This window comes from Colletotrichum siamense (assembly GCF_013390195.1).
Source record: "Colletotrichum siamense strain Cg363 chromosome Unknown KSG_Cg363_contig02, whole genome shotgun sequence".
Classification (NCBI taxonomy): domain Eukaryota; kingdom Fungi; phylum Ascomycota; class Sordariomycetes; order Glomerellales; family Glomerellaceae; genus Colletotrichum; species Colletotrichum siamense.
Genome location: NW_023501015.1, coordinates 6,825,349 through 6,842,620, shown reverse-complemented (window position 1 = coordinate 6,842,620; position 17,272 = coordinate 6,825,349). Strand labels below are relative to the sequence as shown.

The window sequence follows — 17,272 nt, the reverse complement described above, 5'->3', positions numbered from 1 at the left end:
CATCGGAGCTAGCATGATCCCCCGATTGCGGCTCGTTATGACCACCAAAAACTCGCCTTGAGGCGTTTTCTGTCCCGTGCGTTTCTTTTCCCACGTGGAATTGGTCCGATTCTTTACCATATCTAGCGGGTTGATATGTGTCATTGTCCCCCCTCCGCTGTCGACCCCACCCCGTGGCCCCGGGCCGGTCCCACTTTCGTTTCGCTATCGCTGGGTTTTCTGAGGCACACCGGCATCGCGACGGCACGCGCGGTCCTGTGATAACATCGTGAGTGATTGAGGGGTTCATATAAACCGCCGGACCGCGAGGCTATTTGCTGCAATTGCCGCGGTTCACACTAAGACATCAGACCACTTTGCTGCAGGGTTTCTTGACGTGCATTGTTTCTGCTAGCAACTGTTATTCAAAATGGCGTCAGGCGCACACCAGGTGAGTGCTCATGCATGCGAGGAAGCCGCGGTCTTCCGGTCTGCCCGCGACACCGTCCCGGCAGCTGACTTGAGAGTAATAGTTGAAAGATGCTTCACTCTTGAAGACGGCGTGTTATGTGAATGGAGAATGGGTGGGCGCGGCCTCGAGCAAGGTGTTCTCTGTCGAGAGTGAGTTGCCTCCCGTTTCCAAGACCTCAAACTCATACTGAAACTGAATGCAGACCCTTCAACTCTCGCCGAGGTGGCCACATGCCCTGAATTCGATGAGAAGGACACTGAAGCTTCAATCCTCGCCGCTCATGAAGCCTTCAAATCTTACCGCAAGACTCCCGCGCGAGCGAGGGCCCGCTACCTGCGCAAGTGGTACGACCTCATGATGGAGAACGCAGAGGATCTGGCCGCCATCATCACCCTCGAGAACGGCAAGCCCCTGGCCGACGCAAGAACAGAGGTCGCCTACGCGGCGTCATTCTTCGAGTGGTTCTCTGAGGAGGCACCCAGGATATACGGCGATACCATCCAGGCGAGCAACCCGAGCTGCAGGCTCGTCACCCTCAAGGAGCCCGTCGGCGTCTGCGGGCTGATCGCCCCCTGGAACTTCCCCGCTGCTATGATTACGCGCAAGGCCGGTCCCGCGCTGGCTGCTGGATGCACTGTGGTCGTCAAGGCCCCTGCTGAGGCGCCCCTGACGGCCTTGGCCCTGGCTGAGCTCGCTCACCGGGCTGGTATCCCCAAGGGCGTGGTGAACATTATCACTGCTCTGGATAACACTGTTTCCGTGGGCAAGGTCTTGACGACTCACCCGATTATCAAGAAGGTGTCCTTCACAGGCTCGACCGGCGTCGGAAAGCTCCTGATGAACCAGTGCTCATCGACCCTGAAGAAGTTGTCTTTTGAACTCGGCGGAAACGCCCCCTTTATCGTCTTCGAGGATGCAGACCTCGATGCTGCTGTGAAGGGCTTGATTGCGTCCAAGTTCAGGATATCGGGCCAAACATGCGTGTGCGCCAACCGCATCCTGGTTCACCGCGCTGTCTACGACAAGTTCACCAAGATGCTCGTCGACGCCATCAAGGGCTTTGTTGTTGGCGATGGATTCGGCGAGAAGACGACACACGGCCCCCTGATCCACGGCCGCGCGGTGGCCAAGGTGGATGAGCACGTCAAGGATGCCGTTTCCAAGGGCGCGCGGGTGCTTCTCGGCGGCAAGCCACTGACGGCGCTTGGCCCCAACTTCTTCGACATCACGGTGCTGGCCGATATGAAGCCTGGCATGAAGGTCTGCTCCGAGGAAACGTTCGGCCCGGTCGCCGCTTTCTTTGCATTCGACACGGAGGAAGAGGCTATCTCGCTTGCCAACGATGCGGATGTTGGTCTTGCCGGATACTTCTTCAGCAAGGATGTGTCGAGGTGCTGGAGGGTAGCGGAGGCGTTGGAGGTTGGTATGGTTGGAGTCAATATCGGTAAGAACCCCTTAAAGGTCACAAGAATCGTGAAAAGAAAAGCCGCTGACATGATTCACAGGCGCCATCAGCGACCCTGCGGCACCTTTTGGTGGTGTGAAGCAGAGTGGTTTCGGTAGAGAGGGTAGCAAGTACGGCATTGACGAGTTTTTGGTTACGAAGATGGTTATGACTGGCATCGAATAATGACACAAACTTAGATTTAGAGCTTTTAGACCAAGAAGAGCGATCTAATTACTAGACGGATTTATCTTCCTCCTCATAGCCTATCATTTGCTCCCTCGAAAGCTTGGCTGCTACACGGGCTTTGGGAGTGAACCTCTCGTCCCCAGCGATGAATGCAAACTGTTCCTTCCACACCTCCCATCTCTCTTGGCTCCACATAGCCCTAGGCCCAGTTTCATCAAACTTCTTGCACTGCTGATACACGAATCGGCCCTCGTCGGGCCACATGATCCACTGCGCAGCTGCGATAGCATCTCCCGAGATCCTGTTGGGGCCGCCGATCTTTCGCTTCTCGAGATCGGAATATGTACTGCTAGATGGAATTATGTCGCCAAGCGCGGACAGAAACCCGCAGTTGATGAGCCCGAGAGCGGTGATGCGCGCAATTGCCGATTGGAAGTTGCGCCAGCGAACCTGAGTCTCGCTTTCGGGCGTCTCAATATCTGAATATGGATACGAATATTCTAGATCGCGTTGTAAGTAACAGTGAGCAGGGCAAAGTCGCCAAAGATTTTGGAAGTTCGCATATGCGAGCACACACCTTCCGCTTCTCTGCGAAATATTTCCGTTAGAGCCATCCAATCTTCTCCAAACGGCCACAGGGTGATTAGATGGCTGTCGTCTTCTTCGCCATCGGGGATGCCGTCGGGGACTTGGTGCTCGGGCAAAGCCCTGAGCACCTCGAGGAATCGGATAATAGCCTCTTGGCCAAGGTGAAAGGGTGGGAATGCGGAGCACAGCTTGGCAATGGTTGGAAACACCAGGTCGATACTTCCGCTGGCATTCGGTGCTATCGCGCGCAAGGTCATGCCCTTTGCTTCTTCCTCGGGGGTCAGGTTTCTGGGATCGGGTCTCTTCAAAAGCTCCTTCAGGCGGCCATTGGCGTCTTGAACTACCCATGCGTCGAAATCAACCGCCGCTTCACTCGGTGTCACGGTGCCGTTGATCAGATCCTGCAGCTTGCGTTTGTAGAGAATGTCCTCTTCGTCATCATCGGCAGCAAACAGATTCAGACTCAGGGCTCTGGAGTCTATGTCGTCGGTAGTCATCTTAGGCGCGATTTGAGACGGGCAACCGAGGTAGTCGGGCCTGGTCATTAGGGAAAGAGCAAAGACGATGAGAACCTATCAGCGACAGAAAGCCCGGCATGCAGTAGAATGAGCAGTCGTTTGAATGTGCCTGTTCTGAAGGTAACAGCGAGAAATATGCAACCTGGCGAGCCACGATACAGTTTGATGAAGATCGAGACGGATTCCACTGCCTGGGCTTGCCTCGATGTAAGTTGCCGTAAGGTAGGTGAGATGTGATGCCCCACACGAGATACCAATTTAACTAGCGCCGTGTGTGACTAGGATCAGTTCCGGTCTTCCGATGCTGAGGCTGAAGTTGTGTCTCTCGCTGACTCTCTCGCTGGTTCTGACTGGTCCCACGCCTGTCCCTCTTTTCGGCCAATTCGCTGATTATCTCGCTGGCCCCGTCGCTCGTCAGAGTACCCCAGGCTAAGCCAGGGTCGATCTACAGAAACAGTCTAAAATAAGAAGAACGGAGTGCCGTCCGGGGAACGGAAACGGGTACACCTAGGGATTCAAGAGGGGCGGCGGGTCGGTCGAAGTTTATTAGAACGCCGTGAGACCAAGAGAGACCAGGAAGATCTTCTCCACTAACCTGTACTGCGAGAAGAACCCACCACAGAAGCATATTTGGACGTCTCTCCTCGGTTTTTCGGATATCTAATCGCTCGATCTCTGGCGGATGGTCTATTTTCGTGATCGGTGAGTCCGACGTTCTTTCCCATACGGTAAACATGCTCTTCGCATCAATATACACACTACGTGCTGAGAGTAACATATCGGTATTCGGAATCACCTCAACATGGCCGAAAAGCTGCGTTCACAGCAAACGTCTGAGTAGCTGTACCCCTGTGCAAGATGAATCAACACATCTTGGTAAGAAACGATGCGTGCGCGTGAAAAAGAATATAAGCTGTGAAACAGCCTCTTCAAAGTAGGCCATGTCGCATCACAACAATCAACACCTTCAACAAGCACTCCTTCACACTCTCTAGACCAAGTTCATTAGAAAACAACACTCCTTTACAGTCAAAATGCACTTCATCAAGACTCTGATCCCCGTCGCCCTCCTCATGGCTCCTATTTTGGCCGTCCCGACTCCTGCCACTGAGAATGATCTGGAAGCTCGTGCGGTATGTATAGCGACCTTCTTTTCTTCGGCTACCTCTGTAACGCTCGGAGTGTTACACTCCAATTTCCTGTGTACCACCCACTAACCTACATTGCCTATCAAACAGCCTCCCAAGTCAGCTCCTAAGCAAGCCCCCAAAAAGCCTGCTACTGTGACTTGCACGCCTACCAAGAGCGAGGCGAAGGAGAAGAAGTTTGTCGTGGAGATCGAAAAAGTCAAGATCGAAGCTACGAATGCCGGATTTGCCGCTGGCAAGAGCAGCTACCCGCACGTCTTCGGAAACCAGGAAAAGATCAACTGGGGTGTCGAGGCCTGCACCAAAGGCAAACCCACCTTGTACGAGTATCCCGTGTTCTGGCAGGGCTACAAGGGTGCTGTGTGGCAGAAGGATGAGAAGGTCAAGAACCAGAATGTCTCTCCGCTACGCGTCGTCTACGCAAACAGCAAGGGATCGGTCGTTTAATGCGGCGTGATGACCCATGTGGAGGTGTCGAAGGATTACCGTGGCAGCAAGGAGTTTAAGAAGTGTGTCTAAGCCGTGCTGGTGGATTATTCACAGGTCCAAGTACGTTTTATTTTGGCAGGAAGCTTGAAAACTTCGCGCGGGGATGGGTTTTTGCGGGGTATCATTGGCATAGACATAGACATAGAGTATAAAAGCCTGTTCATTTTGACCACAAAATGTTACATTTTACCAAGTTGGTTCTCCTCGCTCCTTTTGGGCGATAATGATATGACGAAAGGCACTTCTCATGGCCTTGATCCTTGCTAACAACACAGTGACTGCCATCTGGCCACCAAAAGTCTGCCCCAATCTTTGCGAGATACTCAAAAGGTCTTGTGAGAACAATACTATCGAGCCTCGATGAACCGCTTCTTACCCTTGAAGTAGTTGACCACTCTGGCAAGCCAAGGGGTGTGGGTTTTGCGGAGAGTATTGGTGTTGACCAATACAACCATGCACGACTTGGCACGAGAAAGGGTGGATATCAGCAAACTCCTGTCGCCCGTGTTCCCAGAGTCGTCGGATCTCACGAGGTCAACCATGACAAAATCTCTTTCTGGCATCGTGCCTGGTGTATGTGCCTCCATATGACAGATTCCCGCATCTTCAATCGCCTTTTCCCATTCAGTGATGCTAGAGTTGTACGGGGTCACTACGCCTGCAGAAAATGGGCGGGTCGAATCGGTGTGATCACGGAGGAATTGTTTGCGAAGAGGCCTCAAGATGGTTTGTAGAAACTGGCAGCCCTCATCGATGTGCTTGGGGTTGTAGTATCCCTCTGCCGAACTGATCTCTTTGGAATGCTTTACATCGATCATGATGGCAAATCCAGAAAACTCCTGGCCGTACTTTTGCGCGACCACGTCCCTGAATAGAGTCTGTGTTGGCGACGGAGAAGGATTCTTCTGCATTGCCATGATGCGATTGCCGTAGAAGACTTTTGAAACGACGTCGCTCACCAAGCCGTTTGATCTGTGATCGGTACATAGGTATTCATCGTTGGGGATCATGCATGACGCCACCATTCTTTTCAATAGCGAAGTTTGGAGCTGACTGGCGAACGGGTTGCTCTCCTGTATGGCCTTGAACCTGGCATCCCCACTTACTCTGTTCGAAAAGAAAGCTGATTCCTGCTGATCGGGATCGCCAACAAGGAAACAAGCTAACGGATCTTGTTCCGCAATCAGGCACATAGTGTCGACTTCGCTTGATGAACCAGCATCTTCGTGAACACAAATGTCTGCCCGAAAAAGCTGCTGGAATTTCGACGAAGCGCAGATTGCTGCAGGCGTACCGACAACGACTTGGGTGGAAAGCACAATCTCACGTGCTAACCAGTATATATCCGAGTCGTAACCACAAAGCACATAATTACTTTTCTCTTTCATGCGTTTCATGATGCCAATTTTCAGCTCAGCATCCCAGTTGTTCAATTCTTCGACTGGTTGTCTAAGTCGTTTTGCGATCAGGCCTACTAAAGTTAGCTCGGGTACCCGAGTTTGGTGACTGCTGTTGGCTGTATTGTGGTGAAACTCGTCCGAGTCTCCGACTGTGACTCTGCTACGATAAGAGGAGCTTCCAGGTGTGGTTGGTGATGACACTTGGCCATGTTCTTGACGTTTCCATTCTTGGCATATTCGCTGGATCATCGCACGCTGACGCCGAAGCTGCTCTTGCCCCCATTCGTAGCTTAATGAGTTTGGGTGGTCCGAATCATCGACTCCTGTAAATCTAGCCCACTCGAGAACGTCCCTGACATCGAATAGGCGTAAGACTTGAAAGCTCTTTTGAAAATCGTATGCCTTTGCCATAGCCACATATCGTGCGCAGATATCGTCGCAGGTCGAGTTGGTGCCCGCCTGTACCAAGATTTTCGCGAATGGCTTGTCGATTCTTTCCGTTTTGGAAGTAGGACGAGAAAGCGGCTCCATAGCCGTGAGCATGGTGTGGAAGATCATAGTCGTCGTCTTCCCCGTTCCAGGCCCACCAACGATTGGTACATAGAAATGAGGCGACTGAGAGATTTTCTGAATGAGTCGTTTCTGTCCAGATGATGGTGCATTGTGAGTTGCTCTGGCCCATGGTGCCTTTTGTTGGTTCCTTGTCTCAGAAGTAATACGAGCTAGCGCAGGAAACCTTGACCCAAGGATGGTGTAGTGCCGAGGAGACATCGTTCGGTAGTCCTCCACCGCATGACGAGACATTTGACTTGCAGAAAGTCCGAAGTCAAAGAAAACTTTCTGAAGCGCTCTCATCCGAAAGTCCCATTCTGTCTTATGGTCTATTACGATCTTGACATCGTAGTCTCCTGACATGACCCTCTCCTTCACTTGGTCCTCAGTGAGGTCCAGAGGAAACGCTGGAAACTTCAACTTCACCGGAATTCCACCATTCTTCCATGTGTAAGTTGTATCTGAAATGGGTAGCCTCATTCGATAGATGTGGCAAGAAGAATTCCACTTGGAAGACGGGAGAGAGATGCGTTCGGCGCTGCACCATATGTCGGTATTCTGCGCATGAACAGGCTGGCGAGTAAAACCACCTAATACTAGGTCTTCAATGAAGGTTTCGATAAGACACCATACTCTGGGGACATGGCAAGATTTGTAGCCAGTCTTCGGAGGTTTGGTTGCTTTCAGTAGCTGGCCGAACTTCTCTCGCACAAGATCTTGGTATTTGTCAGCAACCAATCGCATCATAAAGTTGACACACTCGGTTCTGTGTTTGATAGAGACACCTCCGTGATCCACCAACAGCTGCGATATCAAATTAAAGAGAGTTTGCAGACCGGCTTGAGTCGCCGATTTAACATCTATGGGTTTTGAGGCCTTGGTTGATTCGTGATACTTTCGTTCCACGCCGCTGATAGAATCACCCCCGGAAGAACTTGTATCCCAGCCAACGATTGCTGAAGTAGCGGAACTGTAAATGTTCCGCAGATCACGTCCGCATTTGCTCAAATCTAAGTCCACAGTCATTGGAGAAGCGGAACTCAAGGAATCGTACTCGTCATAGAGAATAAAGCCGCGTGTAACTTTGACGGCGGCTTGAATGCGAACTTTCGATCGAAGTCGGGGCAATTGACGCCGCGAATCGAGATCCAGACCGGCGGTTTTGACAACAAGAATGTACTCGGTGGGGTCGCCTGAGGTATCGTGAAACCTCACAGGAATGGCAACAGCATTTGGGGATATGGAGAGCTTAACAGCTTCATCTCGACCGCTTTTCCGTTCCCAGTCGGTGGTGAGGCCGTACCGGAGGTAGACAATATGCTGGTCCTTCGACCAGAAGCGAGGGGTAGCCCTGGTGGAAGCCACGTGTGGTCGGCGTGAAGCTTCTAAAAGAGATCGACTCTGGGTATCATAGGGCTTGAATGGTCCGCCACTTTGCTTGTTGCGAGAATAGGCATCCAAGAGCAGCGCTATCCATGTCTCAACTGGATGGCTCCTTTCGACCTTGTGCATGGGAAGTAAAAGCCGAATGGTAAAGCTGGTCTGACCCGTCTTCTTGACGCACGATATTTGTTCTTTGATCCGTGTCACAAGGGCTTTGGCGGGAGCTGAAAGCTGGATATCGTAGCGTCCTAGCCGGCAGCGTGGGAAAACCTCCTTGACTTCAACTTCGAGATTCTTGGCGCCGACCGTTGCCTCGGTCGTTTGGCCGTACTTTTGATAGAGACGCGTTATTTGGCCAGAGTTCAGGTGATTATGATGGATACCGACAGTTTCGGTGTCTGGGATATCGACGCTGAGCAAAACGGTGTCCACCTCTTTCCCGCCATGGCCACTTTTTCTCATGCAAAGGTCGAGATGCAAGACTGAGTGATCGAAATTCGGGACCGAGAGAGAAAAACGCCAGGAAAAGCTTTCGCGGGCATGCTTAGCGGTGACGTTGCTGCTAAGAATATCGGTACCAGGAAAGCCGAGAAAGTCGGGTTCGTCTGTCTCGAGCAAGACGATTGCTGGGAATGCGTCGGAATGAGGATTTTCGGATGAACGCTTGCGATCCTTTTTGGTCAATTTGTACTGCTTCAAGTCAGAAAAAAGGATACCTCCATTTGACGGAGCGATAGTAATGACATACTGACGGTGGGGACGCCCGAGATGGTATTGGATCCATGTTATGGGCATTCCTTTTGAAGACGAGTAGTAGTTCAGATCTGAGGTGACTACCGTGTAATCGGCAGGAAGCTCATCATCAATGCGGACGACAAGATTTGGGTATAAACAGTCTCGTGGAATATCTTCGTCGGGGTAGTTGTATGCCTGCACATCAGACGCGAAGCTTGCGAGTAGAATTTTGTTTTTGGATGGTGAACACAAACGGCGAAACTTGGGAGTTCACCTTTCGAGTGGGGCGGAGGGTGAGAACTTGGATGCATGGAAGGAAGGAACGAGCTTGAGGTGCCCTCGTAGCCGGCGCCTGCCCAATATTTCCTCATCTGAGTCATCAAGTGCCGCCTTCATAGGTAGCCTCACCGTTGGGAAGTGTTTGACTCCGTGTTTCATTTTCTTCTTCTCTGTCGATTTTGAAATGTTTTCATTGAAGCACACAAGGTGCGTTAATCAATGAATTCAAGAATCATTAGCCAACATTTCAAACTTGTAACTCGATCCTCGCCGGGCCGACATTACTGAACAGCGAACATTCGATCCGTTCGACGGATGTTCTCATTCCTCTATGGGATAGACTGGTTCATTGCGGCGAGCATCTAAGAGACAAAGAAGAGGGGGAAAAAAGAATGTTGTAGAATCTGACTACAAGATTTCGAGATACTAAGATCAGCTTACTCAAACTTTCATCAATCAGAAGCTCAATGAGCCAAGTGACACCCCAGCTGACTCGCTGGAAAGACAACCGACTCTTCGTGGAGAAATTGGTTCCCCTGCTAATTGCATTTCTCACACTCCATGAGTCTGATATTTCGTTCACTTTTGACCTCTGGCTCTCGTCCGCGAAATACCTTCTTCCTTCTCTCCGTTAGAGAATTTGTCTTTAAATCTAAAACTCGGATGGCTTGAGCTAATAACCAATACAACATAGGCTGTGGCTGCCCCATGGAACATCAACAGTTGCTCCGGGAATTTGACACAGCATATGTAATCATTCCCAAGAAACCTCCTAGTCTTTTGATTGAAGGAGAAATGATTTTGACATGTCGACTAGCGGTCACCTTTTGAATGACAACAAAAATCGCTCATAAATGATTTGAAACCCCGTCAAGGTAAAATCTGGTTGCTTCAACACTTTCCGAGGTCAATCTAAGGACTGCAGAGCTCTCTTGAGCCGTACGAAGTCTGGGCACCCAAGATAACGATGACTTGTGTGTCCAGGCGTTTCAGTCTTGATAACCCAAGCCGGATGAAGTCGAGATAACATACCGGTCTTTACGGAAAAGTCTAGGCGTTCGTAGACTTGCAGTAGTTCGCATTCAATCTTGCATGCATACCGCAACAACCGTTAACGCCGGTTGGATGACAGCTCTTGGCATCCCACACGAACCGGGCCGGTCAAGACACGGGGCACAGACCAGCCGGGATGCCGCCCCGGGCCCACTTTGAGTCGCTGGTTGTCGATATCCGGGCAGAATTGCACGAATCGTGACTCGCCGCGCGAAGGAAAAAAAGCACGGAAACAGCAGTATGTCTGCCCGGCACACAGATAAACCCACCGCTGATCACGACCGTATCTCTGGAATGTGGAAACGCGGGGGTGATGAGCTGTGGGACTCGAGATACGGACGTTGTTTGAACGTTCGCCGGTCGCCCAGCCAAGGCATCTGTTGGTCTCCCCCCGAGGTTGAAGATAACGCGGCTTGTCTTGGGTTATCCCGGCACCTGTGCGCCGCTGGTTTTCTGAGTTTGGAGGAGTCGCATTCGCGAAGATAACAGAGCGGGGTTGCAGATACGCCGACTACGACGGCTTGCGGGCAAGATGTTCAGAGGAGCACGGTGGCAGAAGAAATGCCGAGACGATCGCCCATAATTAGGATCGATAAGGAAATATAACATAAGGATGCTCCCGTTCCTTCTTTTCTTGAACTGCATTACTTAGCCGGCTATGTGACTGGTCGAGTTGTGCATCTTCCCCGAACTGTTTTCCGGCCACAGCCAACCGTTGCCCGCCATGGCCGACATCAAGACAGCGAAGGATGCTACCGATAACGCCGATATGGCGGAGGCATACACGGCCAAGGTCAACCTCTCCGAGCACGAATTGGAATTGGAGCAGGCGCTGCAGAACTATGTGCCAGACTCTGCGGCCGAGAAGGCCTTGGTTAGGAAGTTGGACATGTACATGGGTAAGGCGTGATTAATAGCTGGAGCCCAGGCCGCACCTTAACTCTAACGAACGATAGGTCCTACGCTATGGTTCATGTACATTCTAGCGTACATTGACAGGCAGAATATCGTACGTTCGTCCTATCAAACTCTACAAGGATGTTGTTGACAATTACCTTTAGGGAAATGCCAAAGTTGCTGGCATGGGAACCGATCTCAACCTCAGTGACGACCGTAAGTGTCTAGGGACTTTCAAACCAGCGCGGACTTCTAATACCACGCAGAGTATGCCATGCTGCTTTCCATCTTCTTCATTGGCTACCTAGTCTGCGAAGTGCCCTCGAACATGATTCTCACAAGATCCCGACCGTCGTGGTACCTTCCCGGCATCATGATTGTCTGGGGCTCTATCTGCGCCGTCATGTCTGTGGTCAAGAACTACGAAGGAATGCTGGCTCTGCGATTCTTCCTTGGTTGCATCGAGGCTGGATTCTTTCCCGGTGTTTTATATGTCATGACTTGCTGGTACAAGAAGGCTGAAATTGGTAAGTACTCTCACCGGTGTCGTCGGGAAGAGCAATCTGCCGCGGCGGAACGCTCCAAACAAGACCCACCAAACCCAGCCCACGTCATCTTCGGTACTAACGTGAAATTGCAATCTAGGAAAGCGGTTCTCGATCTTTTACACCGCCTCCGTTTGCTCGGGCGCCATGAGCGGCCTCCTGGCTGGTGCAATCACTGGAAATATGGAAGGTGTCCGGGGTATGCGCGGATGGAGATGGCTTTACCTGATTGAAGGCGTCTGCACCATCGGATTCGCTATCGGCCTCAAGTTCATCTTGCTCGACTTCCCCGAGACCACGAAGCGGTTCTCATTGGAGGAACGTCAGCTTGCCGTGGTCCGAATGATCCACGACCGTAATACCACCGCGGCCAGACATGGGCAAAAGCTCACCCACTGGCAGTCGCTCAAGGCGGCTCTGGCGGACCCCCGGACGTACATCTTCATGGTTCTGTTCACCATGGACCTAGGTTCTTGCACCATCTCCTACTTCATTCCCACAATTGTCAAGCAGATGGGATACACCTCGGTCATGGCCCAGTACATGACGATTCCTATCTGGATGGTCGGCGCAGTGTTCTTGGTCGTCCTCTCATACACTGCGGATAAGACCAGGGACCGCCGGTGGCACATTACAGGATGCATGGGTCTCAGCTTCATCTGCACCATTGTCTGCGTAACAGTGTCCAACCCCAAGGTGGTCTACGCCATGCTGTGCTTCTACATTGCAGGCCTGTACACGTCTCTGCCGCTGATGCTTAACTGGACCTCGGAAACCATCGCCCTCCCTGCGGAAAAGCGCGCAGTTGTCGTGGCCCTGGTCAACTCCGTCGGCAATCTCTCGGCGGTCTATGGAAGCCGACTGTGGCCTTCCTCGGACGGGCCCCGCTTCGTCAAGGGGTTCGCGACCACCGGTGCCTTCACCGGCTTCGGAACCATTTTGGCCGCGCTCATCCCGATCATTTTCTCGTATCTCCCCAAGGAGGGCCGCACCAAGGCAGAGCGCGAGATTCTGGAACGCGAGAGAGAGTTTGTCGAGAATCGAGTCCCCGGCGAAGTCTAAAAGAATTAAAATCGTATGAGCCCAGGAATTGCGAGATGGACCGGACTGTGGGGGACGTTGCTTTTTCTTCCCACAAAAAGGGTGGTAGGGCGGAGGAAGAAGGGGTTCTGGCCCAATAGGCAATATAAATATATGAACTGCAACTTTGAGTGCAATTGACGCAGTCCTGACAAAGCCGTATTTTATGGGACTGTCTTTCCGTCAGCGGAATGTTACATGCTGATCGCAAAAGCCAAGCAGCAGCTGGCCGGCCTTGATTTCTGGAGCTGACACTCGCTTCTATCCGTCCATCTGACCGCTGGTGACTGTTGCGGTCGGCACTCTGAGCCGAGATCTCATTCCTTGAAGAAAGGGGAACAGCCCGGGAATACTGGGTTTTGGGGGCGTTAATGGGATTTTATGGGATTTTATGGGTTTGCGTTCCCACAACAGGTGCCCACGGGTTCCGTCTCACCGGCTCGCGCGATCCTTTGAAGAATTGAAGAATTTGGGATGTCGCCACTACGGCATCCACAATTTCAGGGACGCATCATTTTCTTGTGGCTTGATAATTCTCCTTGGACTGCTCGAGATGTGGCTCCCAACCGGGCGCTCAGTGGGCTGGGCTTTGAGGCTCAATCTATTCCTTGGCATGCATATCCTGGCTTTGGAACCTCGGGCAATTCGTCCCGGCATGGCACACCCCTGAAAGCTTGAAAAGGGCGTCGTATGCGAAATGCAATCACGCCGCTTCCCTCACCAGACTACAGACCGCTTTAACCCCATCCAGCAAGTCAGCCTTTCCGTGCCACTCTGACTCGAAACAGGCCAGGGGAGACTCGCGCGGATAAGCATGAAAAAAAGTCTGCAATCTCTTTTACTTTTCTTTCATCATCCCCTATCCGCAGCCCATGCCCTTGGCAGTCCTTTCGTTCAAACATGGCTCACGCCTGCTGAGCACACGTGCGACGCGTAAAGCAACGCCCAAAGTCAAGGGAGAGCTTGAGCTTGGGCCAGGGGTGATGAACTGGAGCCCTTGACGTGTGTGTGATGCGCCAACCGCGGGTTTATGCTTAACAGATCATATCCATCTTCGAGAAGACATAATGACAACGGAGAGCGACCGAGCCTAGAAGCTTCTTAGCTTATTCCCACATCCCCGTTCGCCTGGGTTTTCCATGCCCACCACTCACAGTTGAAGGCGCCCCCATGCCAGGTGCCGAATTGCGCGGAAGGATGCCAGAAGACACCACCCAACAAATGCGCCGTGGCGGGAAATTCGAACCGTTTCATCGGTACGACTTTTGGGAATGCCAAGAACCAGCTACGATGACCTCGGATGCAGCAGAGGAACATTTCGCCTGCATTACCCCATGTTGAGTGGCGGAAATACCTACGAGGAGAGACATTGCAGACGGGGCAATTGTGTCTCTTCTGCATGCGCTACGTGCGAACTGCCGCTGATGGTACCGCGTGACAACGCACCCAGGCACCTGGGCTCCTCGGCTCCATCGATGGCAGTCTCTAGCCCCGGCTTTGGCCCCTACACGTGCCCTACCGGCGGAGACGTGCAATCCGCTCCTTTTACATCTCATTGATGGAAGTCGCTGGCGGTGCGTTTGCGAGGCTTGTTGTTGATGCTCGATTCGGTTGGTGCCGCCGGTGCTATCACCAAACAACCCCGGCGCCAACGTACGTGGTAGATGAAGGGGTTTCGGAGCGCAGTAAAACCCCACGAATCAGTGGAGAGGCTCCACCACTCTATCCCTCGAACAAGTCGGCTCCGGCACCCACGCCATGGGATTTTCGGAAAGTAGTGTGGGTGGTTTTTGCTTTGCGCCCTCGGCCGATTACAGATTTTGAGGCCTTGGAGGGCTAGAGCCTAGACAGCTTGTCAGTAAGATGAGGTTGTCTGTCGTCTTCGTCCCTGTTGGTGGGGGTTGTGCAGGGCAGCTCAGGGGGCGGAGAGGAACGGCGGAAGGAAAGACGAGACGAGACTAAGATGGAGCTGAGAAACAGAGGGAGGCACAATGAACCAACAGAATGTATATATCGTCGACATCAGCCGGCTGTTCTTGACTTGGGAAGATCCTTTCTTCAGCAGCTTTCGCTCTTCAACATTCTCTCTTTATTCGACTACCGACTCCACATTCATTCTTTTGTACCTACTACTTCTGTTCGTTCCGAAAGCTTAGCACCATGAGATCTGCATCTATCCTCTCCGCGGCACTGGCTGCCTTTGCTCCCCTGGCTTCAGCCGCGGACGCCGTTTCTGGCGCCGCTGAAGGCTTTGCCAAGGGCGTCACTGGCGGTGGCAGCGCCACTCCCGTCTACCCTTCCACCACTGCCGAGCTTGCCTCCTACCTCAAGGACTCTTCCGCTCGCGTCATTGTCCTGACCAAGACCTTCGACTTCACCGGTACCGAGGGAACTACCACCGAGACCGGCTGCGCACCTTACGGCACTGCTTCTGCCTGCCAGGTCGCTATCAACAAGGACAACTGGTTCGTAAACAGTCTGAAACATTGTTTCTTGCATTTTCACTGATATCGAGGCTGTCAGGTGCACCAACTACCAGCCCAACGCCCCCAAGGTCTCTGTCAGCTACGACAAGGTAGGAAATCGAACAGGAATTGTTTCTAAGCTTCTCTAACACAGCCAGGCCCCGTTCAACCCCCTCATTGTCGGCAGCAACAAGTCTCTGATCGGCCAAGGATCTAAGGGTGTCATCAAGGGCAAGGGTCTTCGCATCACCAACTCGGCGAAGAACGTCATTATCCAGAACGTATGTTGAGTCTGTACCTAGGACTGAGTTCTCGGAACTCTCAGCTAATGAAACTAGATTCACATCACGAACCTGAACCCCAAGTACGTCTGGGGAGGTGATGCTATCTCTCTGGACGGCACCGACCTTGTCTGGATCGACCACGTCAAGACCTCCCTGATCGGTCGTCAGCACATCGTTCTCGGCAACGGTGCTTCTAACCGTGTCACCATCTCCAACAACGAGATTGACGGCTCCACCTCCTGGTCTGCCACCTGCGACAACCACCACTACTGGGGTGTCTACCTGACCGGCAGCAATGACATGGTCACCTTCAGCAGTAAGACACGCCTCACCACAATACACTCCAGTCTCAGTTGTACATGTGCTAACGCCATTTCTCCCAGAGAACTACATCCACCACACCTCCGGCCGTTCCCCCAAGATCGCTGGCAACTCGTACGTCCAACTTTGATATCCCGATTTGACCCAGCGTCATCATCGTGCCCTAAGATGTCTAAACTAACCTTTTTTGCCCCGAACAGCCTCGTCCACATCTCTGGCAATTATTTCTACGCCAACTCCGGTATGTATTAGTCTATATCTCAAGCTTTTGAAGCATTTCATGATGTTGTGGTCGTTCTACAACCTCTGCGCTTGATTTCTGTACCTCCGGGCCCCGGGCCGGACCCGTCTCGGCGAAGTGGGTCAGTGGGTGCACGGACCACCTGGTCCAGCCATGTGTTACCGGACGGGCAGCGACAGTGCCCCTTCCCATGTTGATTCATTCAGGAGACAGACTACAGATGGCTAATATTCTTTTACAGGTCACGCCATGGAGGCCGATGCTGGTGCCAAGGTTGTCCTCGAGGGCAACGTCTTCCAGAACGTCGTTGCTGCCATGCAGTCTGGTCTGGCCGGCAAGGTCTTCTCCAGCCCCGATGCCAACACCAACGCTCAGTGCTCCAGCTACCTCGGCCACACCTGCCAGCTCAACGCTTACGGCACCTCTGGCTCTCTCTCCGGCTCCGACACCAGCATTCTCTCCAGCTTCTCTGGCAAGAACGTTGCTGCCACTGTCACCGCCAACGACGCCAAGAACGTCCCCAACACCGCTGGCTTTGGAAAGATCTAAGCTTTGGCTGATGGGATTGTCTCTGGCCGGGATGAGGCTCTGGAGGAGTCGCCTGGTTTCAGTTGAAGTAGTTGAGAGGAAGCAAGGGGGTTGAGTCAAGGCACACGAGTGACCAACGACAGATTCATGTACATATCTTACTTTTTACCGTCGAGGACGTAAATACTATGCTTGATGCATCAATTCTTCTATACATACTGTCCCCTATTGCGGACTTGACGAGTTGCTCTTGAAACAGCATCAGTAGGAATCAAGCCGAGACCTTGCCGTTTTGATGTGTCTGCACAGCCTCATTGTCTGTGTTGCCAACGACTTCGATCAGGGACGACAAGACCAGAGATTACAACAGTAGAGACAATACTGCGTAAATGACGGAAGCGATAATTGCGACTCAATAATCCGCCTGAACAGCATAACTCTGTGTGAAGAGCACCTCAATTCACACAAAGTTACCAACGGTTCAACACGGAATGAGCTTCAAACACACAGGATCAAGCTTGAACCGGTGAAATTTCATAGCCCGTGCTTCAGAGAAACTGCAACTTCCGCAACCGACACAACGCAACCAGACGTTTAGCACCACGAACCTTCTTCAGAGGAGAGGTAAATGGAAAATCGTTTTTGGATACTTTCATACAATGGAGCACACCCTAGATTCTCT

At 52.2% G+C, this 17,272-nt stretch overlaps 5 protein-coding genes across 5 annotated transcripts; 4 read left to right on the top strand and 1 right to left on the bottom strand.

Annotated features, from left to right (window-relative positions):
• Window positions 1-409: 409 nt before the first annotated feature.
• CGCS363_v003793 (putative succinate-semialdehyde dehydrogenase) lies at window positions 410-2,081 on the top strand (the record flags this gene model as incomplete). Its single annotated transcript, XM_036635642.1, has 4 exons — window positions 410-430; window positions 513-600; window positions 654-1,895; window positions 1,957-2,081. 4 exons carry the CDS (start codon window positions 410-412, stop codon window positions 2,079-2,081), a joined length of 1,476 nt encoding a protein of 491 aa, XP_036499043.1.
• A 51-nt stretch (window positions 2,082-2,132) lies between these two features.
• Window positions 2,133-3,169, bottom strand: CGCS363_v003792 (uncharacterized protein; the record flags this gene model as incomplete). The annotated part of the gene is made up of 2 exons (XM_036635641.1): window positions 2,133-2,584; window positions 2,662-3,169. The coding sequence occupies 2 exons, from the start codon at window positions 3,167-3,169 to the stop codon at window positions 2,133-2,135; spliced, it is 960 nt and encodes a 319-aa protein (XP_036499044.1).
• Window positions 3,170-4,224: 1,055 nt separating this feature from the next.
• CGCS363_v003791 (uncharacterized protein) lies at window positions 4,225-4,785 on the top strand (the record flags this gene model as incomplete). Its single annotated transcript, XM_036635640.1, has 2 exons — window positions 4,225-4,323; window positions 4,429-4,785. The coding sequence occupies 2 exons, from the start codon at window positions 4,225-4,227 to the stop codon at window positions 4,783-4,785; spliced, it is 456 nt and encodes a 151-aa protein (XP_036499045.1).
• Window positions 4,786-10,953: 6,168 nt separating this feature from the next.
• Window positions 10,954-12,733, top strand: CGCS363_v003790 (putative transporter; the record flags this gene model as incomplete). The annotated part of the gene is made up of 5 exons (XM_036635639.1): window positions 10,954-11,128; window positions 11,186-11,238; window positions 11,291-11,342; window positions 11,393-11,653; window positions 11,772-12,733. 5 exons carry the CDS (start codon window positions 10,954-10,956, stop codon window positions 12,731-12,733), a joined length of 1,503 nt encoding a protein of 500 aa, XP_036499046.1.
• Window positions 12,734-14,911: 2,178 nt separating this feature from the next.
• PNLA (Pectin lyase) lies at window positions 14,912-16,611 on the top strand (the record flags this gene model as incomplete). Its single annotated transcript, XM_036635638.1, has 7 exons — window positions 14,912-15,216; window positions 15,275-15,326; window positions 15,375-15,497; window positions 15,555-15,816; window positions 15,884-15,935; window positions 16,022-16,062; window positions 16,304-16,611. The coding sequence occupies 7 exons, from the start codon at window positions 14,912-14,914 to the stop codon at window positions 16,609-16,611; spliced, it is 1,143 nt and encodes a 380-aa protein (XP_036500031.1).
• Between the last annotated feature and the right edge of the window lie 661 nt (window positions 16,612-17,272).